At 44.1% G+C, this 17,973-nt stretch overlaps 1 protein-coding gene across 1 annotated transcript in view; it reads right to left on the reverse strand.

The window, feature by feature from the left end:
- Nucleotides 1-17,515, reverse strand: part of FAT4 (FAT atypical cadherin 4) — a 340,538-nt gene extending 323,023 nt beyond the window's left edge. Inside the window, exon 1 of the mRNA XM_085641543.1 lies at nucleotides 11,410-17,515. Within this exon, the coding sequence (XP_085497669.1) occupies nucleotides 11,410-16,611 (5,202 nt within the window). The 5' untranslated portion in view covers nucleotides 16,612-17,515. The remainder of the gene's footprint in view (nucleotides 1-11,409) is intronic.
- Nucleotides 17,516-17,973: the final 458 nt, after the last annotated feature.

Genomic DNA, 17,973 nt, shown 5'->3' on the forward strand with positions numbered 1-17,973 from the left:
TTGTAATGGAAGTTGTGTTATAACAACCGCGTTGTAAAAGTATGCGTTGTAATAGTTTGCGTTGTAACGTCTTACATCCGATTGAGGAGACAATGAAATTAAAAAGATAATAGATTTGAACATCAACTTCATAAGACCAGATTACTTACCCAGTGACAATGCAATTGTTCAGCCAGCGATGAGGAATTTCTGTGGACCCATGTATCTACTGCCATCTACTAGAAGCAATGGGCAACTGCTTGTAAAATGTGTATAAAATAAAAGCTGGCCTGCTCATGCCTATGCTCTTATTAATGATGGTATGCTGCATCCTACTGCCACACTTCACTTTAGGGATCCCCACTCACAGAATTATGCACCATTGCAGACTTGAACAAAGGGGTCATGTCAGTTCAAGGAGAGCATTTATATAAAAAATGATGCACCCTCCACAAAAACATTCTCTTCATTAGAAATAACTAAACTGATACAGGACACAACCAACTCCGCCAATTATGTGACACTGTTTGTGCTCAACAAAATAGGCTTCAGCTTTGGAACTGTGATCAAGATAAAACTCCTTACAAAGAGTACAGAAAGAAGGCCAGACTACACCTTTGCAAATCTCCAAAGGAGCTCGATACATCAAAAAGAGCCATGACATACATAGTGCAGAGAACAGAATAAAGCCCATGATCTTGAAAGATATGCTCAAATGACCGATGAAAACATTACACAATCAATGGACTCTAACAGTAGGATTAAGTAGTAATGCAAATCTTAACACATGTCTCTTCTTCACTATCCACTACAAGTCCATGAAAGCTGTTGACACGGGTATTGCAATGTTCTGCTTCCACATGGCTTGGAAAATTACTTGAAAAACAAACAGACAACACTATATCCTGTTTGGAATTTTAATGTGCTGCATTTCTGTGCACAAATCAAGACTTTGAATAAAGGGCAATTATAGTTTGGGCGTGAGACATAGGTCTAGGAAAGCAGGAGAGTGGGAGGGCCAGCTATTACTACGACTGTCAAGAAGGATGATAACTGTTTTTAAGAGTTGGGTGAGTTGGTCTTGTCATTTTGAGAATCCACATGTATCCAATATGAAGATAGGGAGAAGAGTGACACAGAGTATTAAAGGTAACACAAAGATACCACATTAAACGTTACAGACAATTCTGAGTCCAGTTTTATAGCATTAAACTGAATAGAAAATAAAGTATAAAATCAAGATTAACAGACATGGGTAATCTGGAAATGTTTGTTCTTATTCTTTACAAGATGTAGCTAATGCATATCAGAGCGATTCAACTCAGTTGCAGACATACTGACTGTATCTTTACTAGTAAATTACCAAATGGGGCACAGTTCTTAAATCAGGGGGGAGATCCTAGCAAGTGGATCAGGTGTTCTGGTCCAAAGGATCCCGGGGAGGAGGGGATCTGGGTTATCAGATCAAAATGCCCTCACTCACCAGGTAGGGTGTCATGCTTCATCATACAGCGCTCCTCGTCGGGCCGGCACTGCATTGCCTGACGGACCCCTCAATGGGGTTTCTTTGGCAGGGATATTTTCATCTTGAAGCCGTATGATGTGTGCAAGTGAGGGGATGTAAATGTAGGGTGGTGCGCAAGTGGGTTAAAAGTGTCTAAGAGACCCCAAAGGGTTTTTAATGGAGTGTTGGTTCCCTTGACACAATTTAAACAGGGGAGCTAACGCAGATAATAATGTACTGTGATAGCTTCAATGAGGGTTAAGTGAAGTCAAGATGTTTCATGCCTGGAGGGTCAGTGGCATTTCATCAGGACTGAGTGAAAACCTACCCTACTAGGGAATGTGGCCCAGTAAAAAATGCAGGACCTCCACTCAAGTAGGTTAATACTGCACCTTCAGTGGTGCAGGAAGGGGGTCCAACCTGTAAGTGAAAATTAGGGAGACAGTCATAAAGGAACTGTAGCCAGAGAGAGGTTTCCAATCAGCTATCAATATTACATTTGATGTACAATGTCTGCATCTAGCTGCCCAACAATTCAGCAAGGGTTTGCAGAGGGCTATTTATGAATAGCGGGGGCATAAAAACCATGACACGCATATTCATGACACACCCATATAAAAATACTCTATTTAGACTGTACAACTATTGCAAAGCAGACATAGGAGGATAAAAAGGAAGTATCAGTATTTGAGTAACGTGGACAGTTCACTAATACTACTTTGGGCCATATTACGATTCTGGCGGTCCGAGGACTGTCAGACTCATTTCAGCGCAGTGGTGGCAGATCCAACCACTGCCAAACCGGAGGTCCGCCTGATTATGACTCAGGAAGTTGGACTACACTGGGACCTCCGACTCCACCAGGAAATCGCTGGCATAAGAGCAGTGGTCCGAGGCCGCAATATGCTTGGCGGGACCGCCACAGTCCTCACAAGCATATTACGAGTTTCCTCTCAGCTAGGCTTCTCATGGCAGTTCTACTGCCATGAAAACCCTGGTGGAGAGGAAACAAAGGGGGCCCTATAGGGACACTTGTGCCTCAAACATATGTGGATTCACAGAGGGGGGAATAACATATTCCCCCCTGTGTGTATACAAATAGTTTCCTGCACGGCATGGACTTTTGAACCCATGCCGTGCAGGAACCTTAGAGTGTGGTCCCATTACGGTGGCTTTTTTAATGGCTACGCGACCTTTAAAAGAGGCACCGCCATGCCGTCCAACTGCCAGACTACTAAAAAGTAATAATCTGAAAGGCAGGTGGCGCGTGCCATTGCTCTGCAAAAACTCATAATCAGGACCTTAGTGTTACACACAAACCCAAATGATTCAATTTATACCACTGAGAAAATAACAAGAGGGGTGAACTTACTCAAAAGTTGAGTGAGGCAGAGGACCACGCCTTGCTGCGGGTGAAGATACTGGTACAACAACCATGTACCGATTGGTTGATTCATATGGCCTCACAGGAGAGCCAAGAAAGCAGTTAAGACACAGAGGAAATGTAATCAATAACTCATGTAGATTCCACGGTATAATAGCCATGAACCTACCCTCCTCTGCTAACCTATAGGTAAGGAGTGAATGAATGAAGAAGACTTGTAAAGAGCAACAAATGCCAATGGCGTCAAGGAGCTGTTAGCAGATTGGTCTGCGGAAGGAGGAACTGAGAAGAAACTAACCATTGCCCATTAAGAGTGAACAGCCATGTCTTTAAGGCCTTTCAAAATAGGGCAAAAGGTTGAAGACTGGATATCAAAGGGGTAAGCGAGTTCCACAATTTAGATGTAGCCACCGAGGAAGCTCTGCCACCCAATCTTGTTTTCCTATACATAGGAATATTTAAGAGATGTTTATCCGAGGATCGCAACTGTCTAGAGGGAGGGTATTGTTGGAAGTGAGGCAGTGGTTGTGCTTATAAAGGAGATGTATGGTTGAGGTAACGAGGGACCGGTGAGTCCAGTCGGTAATTAAAATCATGAGTTGTAGTGGAGGGGTTTGCAGAATGGCCAAGCGGGCTAACATGATTGATTTCAAGTGTGTTAGCTGTGGCGCGAGGTGCGTTATGTTGATTCCTCCCTGCATATGTGGTGGCATAAGAAGGGGTGGGTTTCATGGTTTGGGGCTGTCTAACTCGTTCCACTGTATTTTGTCATTAAGTCCTTATGTAGGGATCACAGGCGGTAAACCCAATGTTGTTCTTTTTTTTTTTTTTAAAGAAATTTTATTGTTTTCACAACAAATACATTCTTTTTTAAATAGAGTCTGTCTGCTCCACTGTTTGTTGGCCTCCAGAATGGTCCATCTGAGGTAATCTGGAGTATCTCTGGCCTCCAAAAAGTGGGAACTCATCTTTGCTGTGTCGCGATGGCAGCAGATGTTGCTGTGATGTTTAGTGATGCGTATTTTGATGGGTCTGGTGGTCTTGCCTATATAGCAAAGAAGACATGGGCAACAGACCAAGTATATGAAGTTTCTAGTATTGCAATTTGTGTGACTCCTCTGGATCCAGGTATGAGTCTTCCTCCTGATTTAGAAACTGCACCCCGTTCGATAATTTACTGTTCACTAAGGAGCATGGTTGCTGGACCTCTCTAAAAAAATCGCTTCTTATACCTCCCTTGATTATAGGAGTATTCTTTGGAAAGATCAGCATACGGCCTTCAGCTAAATAACTTTCCTTTTTGGGAGCGATTAAAGGGTGGCAATATTTGCTTAAAACTGTCTTTCTCTAACAATGGCTGATAAAAGTATCAGGTTTATGCCATTAAAAAGTTCAGCCTAATCAAAAGTATTCTGTTATATAGAGGTGGAAATTATGTTAACAATTGAGTACAAGGAAATAGATTCCCAAGGCATAGTTCTTCTCCTAAGTGTAAACATATAGAAAAATAGAAAAATATTAATATGACTTAATGTTAGGCCATTTCTTCTGTTGGAGGAGACCTTAGATTGTGGTGGGAGAGTGAGGAATGTAAGTATGTTATTATGCAATACTTTTGAGAATGTCAAATATTTCAATTAAATTGCTAAATGTGTTGAGAAGAAAATCAAGCTATCCAAATAATTTTGCTCCCATCTCCCAGATACATAATGCCCAGCTCAAAGATAATTTTCTATTTATACTTCTAAAATTGTAGAACATAATTAGGGGCTAAAGGTCCTCATTTGATTTATTTGCTCAGATGACCGTAAACACAAGGTTACGTTGTAAATAGAGAACTATGATGATTAAAAAAAACTATAAATGGAACGTTTTACAAGGATGTGTGTAATGACATGATTATAATTAAACTATAAAAAGTCACAAAAATGAAGGCTGAAACAACAGTGCTAGAACTGCCTGAAAACTGATGGGCCTGGAATATAGTGTGGAAGCAAAACTTATGATGAGAGGGAAAACACATACAAATGTCTAGTACTGAATTACCTCAGAGGAAATATGGTGGCTCTGCTGGAATTAATGCAGAGATACACTGATGTAAAGGGCATAACCTGCATGGAGTATAAGCTGCATAAAAAAACAAGCATTGGTAATGCCAATAGGATGGCCTTTAAATGAATTTTGTTATGAAATGTGAAGCATTACGAGTAAATAGCATTGGAATAAATATGAATTTGTGTGGAAGCAAAGAACTTTAGAAAAATATTGGTGCAGGATAAAAATGCCAGGTGATTGTTGCACCGTCAAGCCAGACTTAAAAATCCATGTAGGTTAATGACTGCCCTCCTCCCATCTGTGCTGCTGCCAAGAAAAACATCTTAAATTAGCTAGTTATCTGAGACATTTTTAAAGCATTCCAATGTCATGTGTGTGACCCTGAAAGTTCAAGCTTAGGCAGTTGAATGAATAAACAGAATGAGCACAGCTGTGTGAAGAGCAAGTATTTTTTATGGAAGTACATAAGTTCTGCCCAATCAAGACATGTACTTCTGGCTCTCAACTTGTGCATGGAGCCAAAGCCCCTCCCTAGTGATGCTCACATAATTGTCTGGTGACAGCTGTACTATCAAGCCAGACCATAAAAAGACCTGGCTATTATAACTCCAGGATTGGTGGCGGCAATTCATGACATGACAGGGTTTAGAATAACTAAGAGAATACTGCGAAAACATCTACAAAGTACCTGTTTGGATCCGGGACTACACTTTCAAACAGTTTCTGGATATATTTAGTTTACACACAACTACCCATAACTTTGGGAGAAGAAAGACATCTTCACAAAATATCACTATCCCAACTACAATGTGGCACAGCAAGCCCTGTACATAGAATTATTCAAGAGACAGCTACAACATTGAGACACATATATATGTCTGAAAGATAACTAAATTTAGTACATCCTAAAAATTGCATCAAACAACCTTTAGTATTACAATGTATTGATAATAAGCTGCTGTTAAACAGTCTTCGCTAGCAGGTAAAGGGTTGTTCTTCCACTATTAAAAGCAAGACCAGAATGTGTGTCAAATGGCTGACAATGCTGTTATTTGAGAGGTTCTTTATGATTCAATGGTAAATGGAAAGAATGGAGTGACAATTTCCCTTTAAGGTGGCAAGGCGTCTGAGTTTCTTTCTTGAGAATATATGATGCACTTTGTGAAGATATCACATGCATACTAATTGTAGGGGACCAGATGAAAGTATCGAGCCACAGTCAGTAGTAAAATAAACAGGACCCTATCTGTGCTTGGCAGCAGTGCTTCCACTCACTTCTTCATTATTACAGGCTTTAACCACTGTTCCATTGGTGGCAGTACTTATAACAAGCAAATTGTCAAGAAATGCCTTTCAATATAAATATTACTGCTGATTTTCTCCATGTTAGTCAAATTCCTGGCAAATCTGTTGCACCCACTAAAACAGTATGGAATCATTTAATCTTTGTATATAAACAGCCTGGAAAAAGGAATTATGCTGTTCAGAATTTGGCGTGTCATTCAAACAATGGTTTCAAAAGATATATTTCTTTGGTTAAGTTTGATATGTTCCTCTCCTATTTTTATGTCCCTTACCCATTTTGAAACACAGACGTTATTAAAGATTTTGAGCGAAGAATCTTCTATATCAGGAATGAAACTTAAACTATTAAGAGTTTTCTACAAGGCAAGGTTGTTTGACATTGCTAAACGAATGTATCCTGGTTGATGAATAACAAGAAAAATTTCAAAAATGTGTTAAGTCCTAATATGTAGAATGGGGTTTAGATCTTAAGACGTTGTACTTGGGAAGAAAAGTTGATCACATTAGAGTTTCCCTATGGAAAGTTCTAGCACCTGATTTTCTAACAAAATTCCTGGAGTCCAGAAGTTATGTTTTCAAGGTATATAGACGTGGTGTTAAGAAAAGTAAATTTACAATCAACTACATATACTTAATAGGGTGATAGAGCGTTAGTCGATATCCAGCACTAAATATTGTTGGAGGACAATGTTTTGTCACTCAGTATCCATCGCTCAACATTGTTGGAAGACGATATTTTTTAACTCAATATTGTATATTGTATGGGAATATCCTTGACCCTTTAAAAGTGGGTGCCAATTTCGTGGCTTTCATGGAAAGTCAGAAAATTCTCATAGATGTCATCATATATTTTACATTACTTATGGAATTCACAAGAAGCATGAGAAGTCATGAAAGTGTATGAAACCCAAAGTCTTCAATGAGTGTTATCTAGATAAAAAAGTTTAGCGTATATAGGTGTAGCATAAAGGGGCATTCTCAAAATATGTTTCCTTCCTTCGTTCAATATAGGGGCATGCGACTCTAATTTCTAAGCTGTAAACCCCCTTAAAACTGCCTTTGCACGAGTAGATGGAGCTGGAAACACTTTACAAAGTCTTTGTGAATACCCACACACTCATATCTGTGTGAATGTGCACGACAGTGTTCATGACCAGTGACACTATCACAACCCTTCCCTTCCATTTCTGCACCCTAACACAGCCACACTCATATAGCAAGGTCTGCTGGAAGGTATGCTTTTCTGTCCCAGCTAGTGGATTGGCATGCATAACCTTCCGCTAAACTTTAAATCTGTGAATCAGTATTTGTCTTTTACCATTGCAAATTCAACTATTTGTGCACCTCGGTCACAATTACATGATCACAACATGCTGGCTCTCATTACTTGTGGCCCAGTACATTAAGCAACCTGCGAAAACACCAGTTTGCATGATGGTCATATATCTTTGCCGGAGTCTACTGCATCCGGTAATTACCGTGTATGATAAAGTCTGAAAACGGAATTAAATTTCAGCAGCTCAAACCTTCTGAAATCAAACAGGTAAAAAATCACAGCAAACCCCAGAACATGTATTTTGGCACAGAAATCACCCAATGTGCATATTATGTCCCATTTGCTGGCAACAAATTGCAAGAGGAGTTATTTATGTTGTAAGAGAAGTTATTTAACAGCCCAAAAAAACAGCTTTCCAGGGTATCATTATTTACCGGGCTGATACACAAAGTAGCCTCCGCCAGGTCACTCGTAAGGAGGGCTATTGTGAATGAGTCCTGGGTGTCTGGTCAGTCAATAATTCTGCCAGTGAGAAGGCCCCTGAAGGCTTCAACATTCTAAGGTGGAAAGAAGTTGGTGCAACTCTTCAGACCAATGAAGGAAAGAGAATAAGGCAGAGAACTGTGGGAGATGTTTTGAGACACATGAAAATAATTGAAGGTTTCAGTAAAATCCGCTAATGGGCATTGCAGAAACATAATGGAAATACTTGGGCCAGTTACATGCATGGCTTGGAGCAACATTCCATCTTTTTTGGTGAAGAAATGCCATTACACAAGATCTGTGTGCAAAGCCCAGGCAGGCCTTGTTCAGGAAGGTGGGGCAAGCAGCAGCCTGCTCTAGCAGCAACTCTCTCCTGTAAAAGCCCTCCTCCCACACTTTATTAAGGTCGCCACAGACCCACAAGGGCGAACTGCTAGGGAGGACACCCCAGCAGGGCAAGCAGGGGCAGGCGGCATGGAGGAACTAACGAAATCTGATGGGGGATCAGATGGGGGCGGGAAAAGGGGTTTATTTGTTAGATCCGAGTACGCAGGACATGGGTCTTTGTTTTAAAGGAAAAGTTTTTTTTCTAGGGGCTGGAGAAGACTAAACCAGCATATTATTTAAGGGAATAGAGCGAGGTCAACACGTTTTAGCTGGGAAAGGGCAATACAGATTTGCCTGTTCGTCTGCAGAAGCTATGATGTTGAAATATTCAATATAAAAAAATCTCCTGCATTTTTCCACCTCCATAGAAAGTGTAGGGGGCCAGGAAATGGGGGTCCATCCAATGTACAAATCAGTTCCATAACTGGTGTTATTTCCCACTGAGAGGTACCAAATGAAATATAACAAAAATAACAAAAACTCTGGAATCGATATGTGCCACTGAAGATAGCTCAGTGGGACATTATCTTGCACTGGAAATGAATAGTAGTACTTTACAATTATTGCAGTTTTGCAGGAGTTGAACGCAACTTAATTATAACTGAAAAACATGAATTCGTGCATTGACATGAAAATAACCTACATGAAAACAGCCTTCAGGTTTTTCACCAAGAGGCGAGGCGAAACCAATAAATACGTTCATGTACCTGTGATGGAACACAAACCCCCACAGACCCTGAAACAAGCCCTCGGTCGGTTGTGTATGTGTCCTAGAGAAGAAGGGTTCCGAATGCAGGATTGGGTTAGAATATGAGGCCAGGGATTATCCAAATAAGATCGCTGTGCTCCTTTTGGGAATGGCATATTCAGATGAAGCAGCCTGATTATTGTTCAAACCAGTAGGAAAACCTATGAACTAGATCTCATTACTCATCAAACATCAGCATGTTTGTTAACCTAAATGGTGCTTCCAGGATGTTCTATTAGAAGACAGAAATGAGGCCGACATCCTGCATGCAAGGCATCTTCAGGGTGTGCAGGTCAGAAGGAAAGCAAGAGAGCAACTAATGCGAAGCCCTGCGGGCTCAGCAGCCAATACCCGTTCACCAGCAGTGAACATCACAGTTTAAAGGCAGCACAACCACTAGCAACCTCTAGGCAGAGGTGAATAAAGACTAGGGCCATGTATGGCTCTGGGCAGTACTGCCAACTAGTCAATCCAGCAGACTGGGAATTACACTATTTCTAATTGTTCCTCTATCCCGGGACCCGTTGTGACACTACTGAAAACCCCACACCCTGAAACAACTGACACCAGAGTGCACAGTGAGCTGAGGAGGACTTTACACCTCTCTTTTACGGCGTCTAAACAACTTCCTCTCGCTTTACATAGCTTTATTAATATTTGGACTTTCTTTCCACATCAGCACAGCAAACAGACAACAAGCCAAGCCCACAAGCACAACTAATATTTCTTGAGATACACACACATGGGCCTGGATACTTTGAGTGAGTTCTAGTTCAAATTCTCGGCTACAAAATATTTTCAATTTACTCCCAGAGGAACATGGAAAGAGAATACCAAAGAGAAGGCAGATATGAGATGGAAAGAAAGAACACACAGCATTATGTCACCATCAGGAAGATCCCTACAACTAGAAACATTCTGAGCTCTCCTGCCAGATCTAGGAGTGTCTTTGCAGCAGGTGTTCTGCCAACAATAACATAACAGCGCCATGGAATCAAATGATGCCTTTCGTCTAAACTCCTAGACAGGAAAGGAGATACAGGGCTGCACAGCTTGGACTGGGATACCTGCAGGAAGGAAGAAGGACTGAGGCAATGTAGGTACCACCAGCCTGCTCTACAGAGAGTGGTACTCCACCCCATCAATGCATCATGTTCTATTCACTGCTACGTGTCAAAAAGATAGGATGGCCGCGTTCATGTGACTGCTAGCCAGAAATGGCACCATCCTTGCATTTCTGACTACTGGCCCTATTACAAAGTTTAGACCAAACGGCAAAGTTTACCTTTGTGAATCTGGACCTATTTGTTTTTTTGTGTTTTTTTAAATCTTGCTGCCAAACAAATCTGTTCCCAAAAAAGGAAGGGTTGAGGGTTGGTGCATAGTACACGTTTCTTTTAGGCACACATTTGAAGTTACTTTTAAGGATCACAGAAACTTTCTGGCAGTCGTGAAAGGGATGGCAGGTTTAGTGCAAGCCGTGACTTTTTATGTTATGTCAGATGACTTTAGTGCACGGACATTGTCTGCAAGCAATAAATATATGTTATGTGCATGTCTGCATTGTATAGTACAGGTGCTTAAGACAACCACTGCTATCATACGTGCGAAGGTGAGCAGTGCACGTATTTACCGAGGACAATATGTTAGTCTGATGATTGCAGAGACTTGCTGATTTTTATCAGTGAGGCAGCGGTAGTAAGGAGAGGCACAAATAGTGAGCTACAAAAGGTTAAGGTTGGGACAGCCTCTGAGGAAATGTCAGGACTTCCGGCACCAGAATCAGCAAAGTGACACAAAAGTTCAACGGTGCTCAAAAGGCACCTTTTTTCCTCACAACACAGATCTTGCATCATGAACTAAATTCAGCTCTTTAAAACTCGAATTGCAACTGTATATTATGTAGCAGGCAATGTACAATGTACCAGAATGCATGCTTGTAACAAAGAATTCAGTTCAGTATTTACGAGGCTTAGGGTTTTCTGACAGCAAGCACAAGCCAAAACTAACGTAACATTTTTCCTTTAAGTAAAAGTAGTACAGAGTATCTTAATCAGGAACCAAATGCTGAATTTGTTGTCTGTCTGCACGCATTCACAAAGGATCTAGTAAGACAAGATTTTGCAACAAAGACAATCAAGAAAACAAAACTGATCAAATAAAATAATGTAAATGAAGCAACCCCTTTATAATATCTTTGTAACCTCAACAAGAAATTAACACCAGGCGGTGAAGCGAAATACTTTACACACAGATGTTGGCTACTCAAAAAATTGAAAATCTCTTACCTCTGCTCTTTGGGTCCTTGGAAATACGGTTTCTTTTTCAATAGCATACACATCCACCAGATAAAGGCGAGCTCCGTGTTCTCTATCAAGAACCGTCGCCGTCTGGATAACCCCAGTGTTGCGCCCAATTGTGAAAAGACGCCCTACAGTTTTGTCTTCACACCGGACTGAAACTATGTAGTATTCCACAATGGCCTGGGATCCTCTTGGACTGGATGCTTCAATGGAAATGACATTTGTCCCAACTGGCTCCCCTTCTCTTACAATGGTTATGTATTTTGGCTGTGTAAAGATCGGCCCATCGAGCCCTTGGAGAAGGATTGTCAGTTCAGTAGTGGAAGCTCTTTTTTCGGGTCCCATGTCTCTTGCTGAAATGATAAGGTTGTAAGTAAGATGGGAGGGCACCATGGCTGATGCCACTCGGAGGTCTCCATTGTAACGATCCACAATAAAGGTTTCGGTGTCACCATTTATGATTTCATACTCCACTTCACCATTTGCCCCTTCGTCAGGGTCAAACGCTACTATTGTTGTAAGAATTGAACCAATCACAATGGAAGGATCTGCAGCAAGAGCATTCTGGGATATGAATGTGGGAACATTGTCGTTTAGATCTGTGACTAATATTGTTACATTTTTCAAAGCGTGTCTCCTTGACTCTAAAGGAACTGCTTGATCGCTGGCTTTTACAGTAAGTTCAAAAAGATTTGTGAACTCGCGATCTATCTCGGCAACTGTGAATATTGTTCCTCTGTTTTCGTCAATACCAAAATGGTTGCCTCTTGGCGTTTGTTGAACAATGGCATATGTTAGCTGCCCATTAATATCTGCGTCAGGATCATGAGCTGTGATTGACAAGAGAGAGCTTCCAATGGGAATGTTTTCCACAATAGATTTAAAGATATCTCCAGGAGCGAAACTGGGTGGGTTGTCATTGAAATCCCTAATTTGTATCACCACTGACATAGTAGAAGAACGCGGGGGCCTGCCATTATCTTTTGCTGTTATGTTTAACTTGTAAAGAGATTGTGTTTCGTAGTCCAATTTTTTTGCAAGGAATATACTTCCAGTGTTGGGGCTGATGCTAAATGTCCCATGGTTATTTGTCCCAGTAATACTATAATGAATGTCGGCATTGATACCGGAGTCTGAGTCAGTAGCCGTGACAGAGGAAACAAGTTCACCAATACGCATATTTTCCAGGGCATCAACAAACAATGTAGACTTGGGAAAGAATGGAGTATTGTCATTTTCATCTAAGACCTCAATGCTTAATGTGCATGTTGAACTTTGAGCAGTTGTTCCAGAATCTACAGCCAGAATAATTAGGGAGTGGGAGGCAGTTGATTCGTAGTCCAGTGTGCCAATTAAGGTGACTTGACCTGAGGCACTATCGATCATGAAATGGTTTTCCTCATTCCCTTTAATGACAGAGTAATGAACCAAACCATTCATACCTTCATCTACGTCCGAAGAAGAAACTCTTAGGACCTGGGTCATATTTACTGCTAATTCTGATATGCTGGCTTGATAGAGGTCTTTGGAAAATTTGGGGGGGTTATCATTGATATCACGGATGTAAATCTGGACAACCGCCTGGTCTTTCAGAGGCTTTGGCAGTCCTAAATCAGTTGCAGTCACTGAAAGGCTGAATACTGCAGAACCCCTCTGCCTCATAAGAGATTCCCTGTCAAATTGGTGAGTACTTAAAATCTCTCCAGTCATTGTGTTTAGCTCAAAATCAGGCTGCATAGTTTCGAATGCATACATCACCTCGCCGTTGGGTCCAAAATCTTTATCCTTGGCACTTATTCTCCCAACAGAGGATCCACCACTCTGTTCTTCTTCAAAATATAAAACATAATTTGTGCTGTTAAATAAAGGTCTGTTATCATTTACATCTTCAAGAATGATTGTAACATTCACAGTAGCGCTCAGGGGCTCAACTGCTCTGTCTGAGGCAGCAATTTGCAAAAGATACTTGTCTTGAACTTCACGATCCAGCTCACTTTTTACATAAAGCAGACCATCTGGGAATATGCCAAAAGCATCACCAGCATTCCCTGAGATGATAGTATAAGTAATTTCCCCGTTGGCCCCAGAATCCTTATCGGATGCTTGCACTTTGAAAAATCTAGAATTCACAGGTTCAGATTCAAGAATGGTGACCTCGTATGAGAGTTGGTCGAACACTGGCGTGTTATCATTAACATCGTGGACAGAAACAGTTAATATAAAACTTGATGAATGCTGGGGGACCCCCATGTCAGAAGCCAAAATTTCCACTTGGTATGTGCCAGCATTTATGTCAAGAAGTCCTGTTAAACTTATGGAACCATTTTTTTCATTGATGGAAAAGAGTCCCTTGGGGTTCTGCCTGAGGCTGTATAGTATCTGGCCATTGATACCTTCATCGGGGTCCACAGCTTTGGCTTGGAATACTGGGTGCCCTGCCTTCCAGTTCTCCACAACATTGACACTTTCCACTGCATGGAGAAAGTGAGGGGAATTGTCATTCAAATCTTTCACAGTTATATTGACCAGGCTGTCTCCAGTTACAGCCCCACCATTGGCTACCACTTTCAGCTGGTAAAATGCCTGCTCCTCTCGATCTATGATGTTTGCTGTGGTGATCTGGCCGGTAAATCTGTTGATGGTAAACATGCCTTTTTGGTCCCCTGTGGTGATCAGGTATGTTATATTTGTATTGAGGTCCATGGAGGAGGCCACGACAGTGCCAACGGGATAACCAATTGCAACATTCTCAAAAATCACAAAGCTGTAGGAAGTCTGGCTGAAGGATGGAGGGTTGTCTTGAGTGTCCAGCACTGTGATGGTGACTATGGCATTGTTTTGTGATTGGAGGTTCCCACCATCGGTGGCAGCAACCTGCAACTGATAAGCGGTCTTCTCTTCCCTGTCTAGAGCTGCTCTGGTGGAAATTACTCCATTCTTGCCATTGATGTGAAATTTGGTCGTGTCTCCAGCTGTGATGATGTACCACACTGTGCCATTTTTGCCAAGATCAGGATCGGAGGCGGACACTGTAACCACGGAGGTACCTGCAGGCTCGTTCTCTTGAATGTTGGCAAAATACTGGATAGGGTAAAAGACTGGGCTATTGTCATTGACATCCAGGAGTTTGACATTGACCCTCGCCACTGATGACAGAGGTGGTGAGCCCAGGTCGGTGGCAAGAACAACTAACTGGTAATGTTCTCTATCTTCACGATCCAACTCAACTGAAGTACTTAATCTCCCAGACACGGGGTGCAATCGAAAAGCTGACAGTGCCTTTGTGTCCGTTTCTGGGTCAAATGAGAAACGTACAGTACCATTGGCCCCCAAGTCATTGTCAGAAGCAGCCAAGGTGAGCAATGCAGTGCCCGCTGGTGCATTTTCTGTTAAGGTGACATGAATGTCAGTGCCCTGGTCAAATTGTGGATTCTGGTCATTGACATCGACAATGGTGACCACTAGCGTAGCATAAGCCACTTTGGGTTGCGCACCCTGATCGCGGGCACTTATGTTGAGTGCTACTTCACCTGTGGTCTCCCGGTCCAAAGGTGCAATGCTTGTCACAAGACCACTGCCCTCACTAATGCCAAACCAACCCAATACATTGCCTGTCACAATAGAGTAGCGCAGGTGAGCATTCAGTCCTGAGTCGTCATCTGTGGCTGACACACCATAAACATAGCTGCCCACTGCCAGGTCTTCTGCAACTTCCACACGATACGGGCCATCCTTCTTCCCTTTCTCATACTGGAAGATGGGCGGATGGTCATTGACATCATTCACAAAGATGACCAGGCTAGCCACTGAGGAGCGAGGCTGTGGCCGCCCACCATCAGAAACACAGACTGTCAGGTTATATGATGGAATGCGTTCCCGGTCTAGTGCACTTGCCACCTTGATGAGACTGAGATTAGGCACTTTGCTTGATTGAACCTCAAAGTGACGCTGCTCATTGCCCCCCAAAATGGCCACTGACATGTTGCCATTAGCAGCGGATGAGTCTCCATCAGTGACAGTCAGCAAGGCTACCACTGTTCCGGCTGGTGCATTCTCATCGACTGAAGCTGAGCGAGCTGAAGCTGGGAAATAACGGAAACGCACCACTGGCTCATTGTCATTGACATCAGTGAGGGTTACTGTGGCCTCCGCACGGCCAGTCAGTGGTGGCGATCCACGATCTGTAGCACGTAAGGAGAGCGAGTACTGTCGTTGAGCCTCAAAGTCCAGTGACTCACGCAATGTAAGTACCCCAGAAACTGGGTCCAGGGCAAAAGGGCCACCCCCACCACCTCCTTCTTCAGCAAGCTCGTAGCGAACATCTGCATTGCTGCCCTCATCCGGATCAGAAGCAGATACGAGTAGCAAACTGGAGCCAGGTGCTGCATCTTCTGCCACTTCTACACTGTAGTGCGGTAGCTCAAACCGGGGTGGGTTATCATTCACATCCTGCACTGTGACATTGACCTGCAGCTGTCCCACATGGCGTGGGCTGCCGCGGTCTCCAACTTCCAGCAGTAGCTGGTACACAGCATCAACCTCTCTGTCCAGCCCGCCCTGACATACTAAGTGAAGGAAGGCACCCTGACCACTGGGGTTGAGGGTGATAGCAAGGCGGAAGCGATTCTGCTCATTTCCCGCTGCAATGCGGTAAGAACGGTGGTCGACTCCATTGGAGCCAGTATCAGCATCTGTTGCTGTATCCAGCAGCACCTGGCGGCCTCCCTGCGCGTCTTCTTTGAAGGAGACAGCAATGGAGGGCTCTGGGAAGGCGGGTGCATTGTCATTGATGTCCAGCACTAGGATGCGCACTTCTGTGGGGTAGGTGGGCTGGCTAGAAAGCACCACCAGGTTGATCACATCACTGGGCAAGAGGCTCTCACGGTCAATGCTTGCTGTAGTGTGGATGCGGCCAGTGGTGGCGTTCAGAGCGAAGAGGGGGTGGCTTTCACTCAGGCGGTAGGTGAAGCCAGGCTTGGTCGTGATGGTGCCCACATAGGTGCCAGGGGGCTGCTCCTCCAACACCTGGAAGACCTGTCTGAGTTGCGAGGGGCCGGCAGAGTGGGAGGAGGTAGCTCCAGGGAAAGTACAACAGAGACTCAACAGTAGCAAAACGATGGTGGACAGCCGTAGAGAGAACATCTGCCAGCAGCGGGGAGCACCAATGTCAGCTGAAGAAAGGGGCATGGTGCCTTTGGAAGTCAATGCAATGACACTGTCCTACAAGCAATGGGCAAGGTGAGTCTCCAACGCCGTCCACGACCAGCAGAGTGCCCGAGGGAGGTAAAGCAACCCGCATCAGCACGGGCATCCAGGGGGGTAGGGGGGCATGTTTCCTGACTGCCCACTCTCCTGTGGAGATTGTAGTTCGGGAGTGAGTTGTTTCCCTCTGTGCGCGCAAAAAAGAAACACTCCTTTATTTTCGACCCAGTGTTTAAAAAGAACAAAATGAAGTTGTCCTTGCTTATGGATTCCGTAACAAACAGGTGGTCTACAAAAGAGAGAAAAGTCCGTATTCAGCTCCCAAAGAAGTCGCAATGTGTTATGGTTTCAGCTCACGAACAGACACTCAGATTGGCCCCTCTCAGGAAAGTACTTCAAGTGCCATGGGCTCCGCGGAGGCCCCCGCCGCTCTCCCCCTGGACTCGGCCGCGGATGGTGCGGCAGAATAGCGGATCTCAGCCCCTTCCGTCCCTTCAAGTCTTTTGTGCTCCCACTGTGTGTTTCCAGCCAGTGCACGTTCCCAAACACTCCAAGATGAAGCCACATTAAAAAACAGAAAACACCCCAAAAAATTACATCCAAGTCTCCTCTTTACTCCAAACAAGCCGAGGTAGCAGAAGCAAAGCAGGCAGCCGTGGTAGCCGGTGCCAGCAGCCCTCCTGTGTCACAGTTGTAATCCCATTGGCTGTGCGCTGTGCCAGTGTGCGCGAGCAGCGGCTCCCCTCGCTCCTCCGGTGTCAGCGCGATGCTGCGGCTCCTTGTCCTGCTCCCGGCTTCCCCAGCACAGAGCAACAAAACTTTTGGTCACTCACAGACGTGCTCGCTGCAGGCTGCTCTCCATCAGCCCCTCCACACACGCCTCCCGCTCACTCCCCGCCCCGCCACAAGTCTGTCACGGCGCACCCCCTCCCCTCTCACAGAGCAGCCCCCCGTGTCCCCGCCTCGTTCGGTGCCGCTGCCCGGGCCCGGCCTCTGGCGCGGGGCGTCCCTCCTCCTCCCCCCCCCCCCCCTCTGCTCGGCAGACTGCCCTGGCTGCTGCGCTCGAAGGGGAAGGGAGGTGGGAGGCGGCTGGTCAGCACCAGGGAGGGGGACCGTTAGATTGCTATAATAATAACCAGGAGGGAAAAAAGGATTAAGAAAGCACGTCTGGGAAACTCAGGGCCAAGACTTGCATTAACTGTTTCAGAGCCACCGGGATTCAGGTACCACTTAGGAGACGTTGCCCCCCGACGGTTCCTCCTGGGGGGGTACGGACGCTTTATCCCCCGCAGGCTCAGCTCCTTGCAAAACCACTGTTCAGAATCCTCGTCTGTGAATAAACAGAAC

Source organism: Triturus cristatus, chromosome 2_2 (assembly GCF_964204655.1).
Source record: "Triturus cristatus chromosome 2_2, aTriCri1.1, whole genome shotgun sequence".
NCBI lineage: Eukaryota > Metazoa > Chordata > Amphibia > Caudata > Salamandridae > Triturus > Triturus cristatus.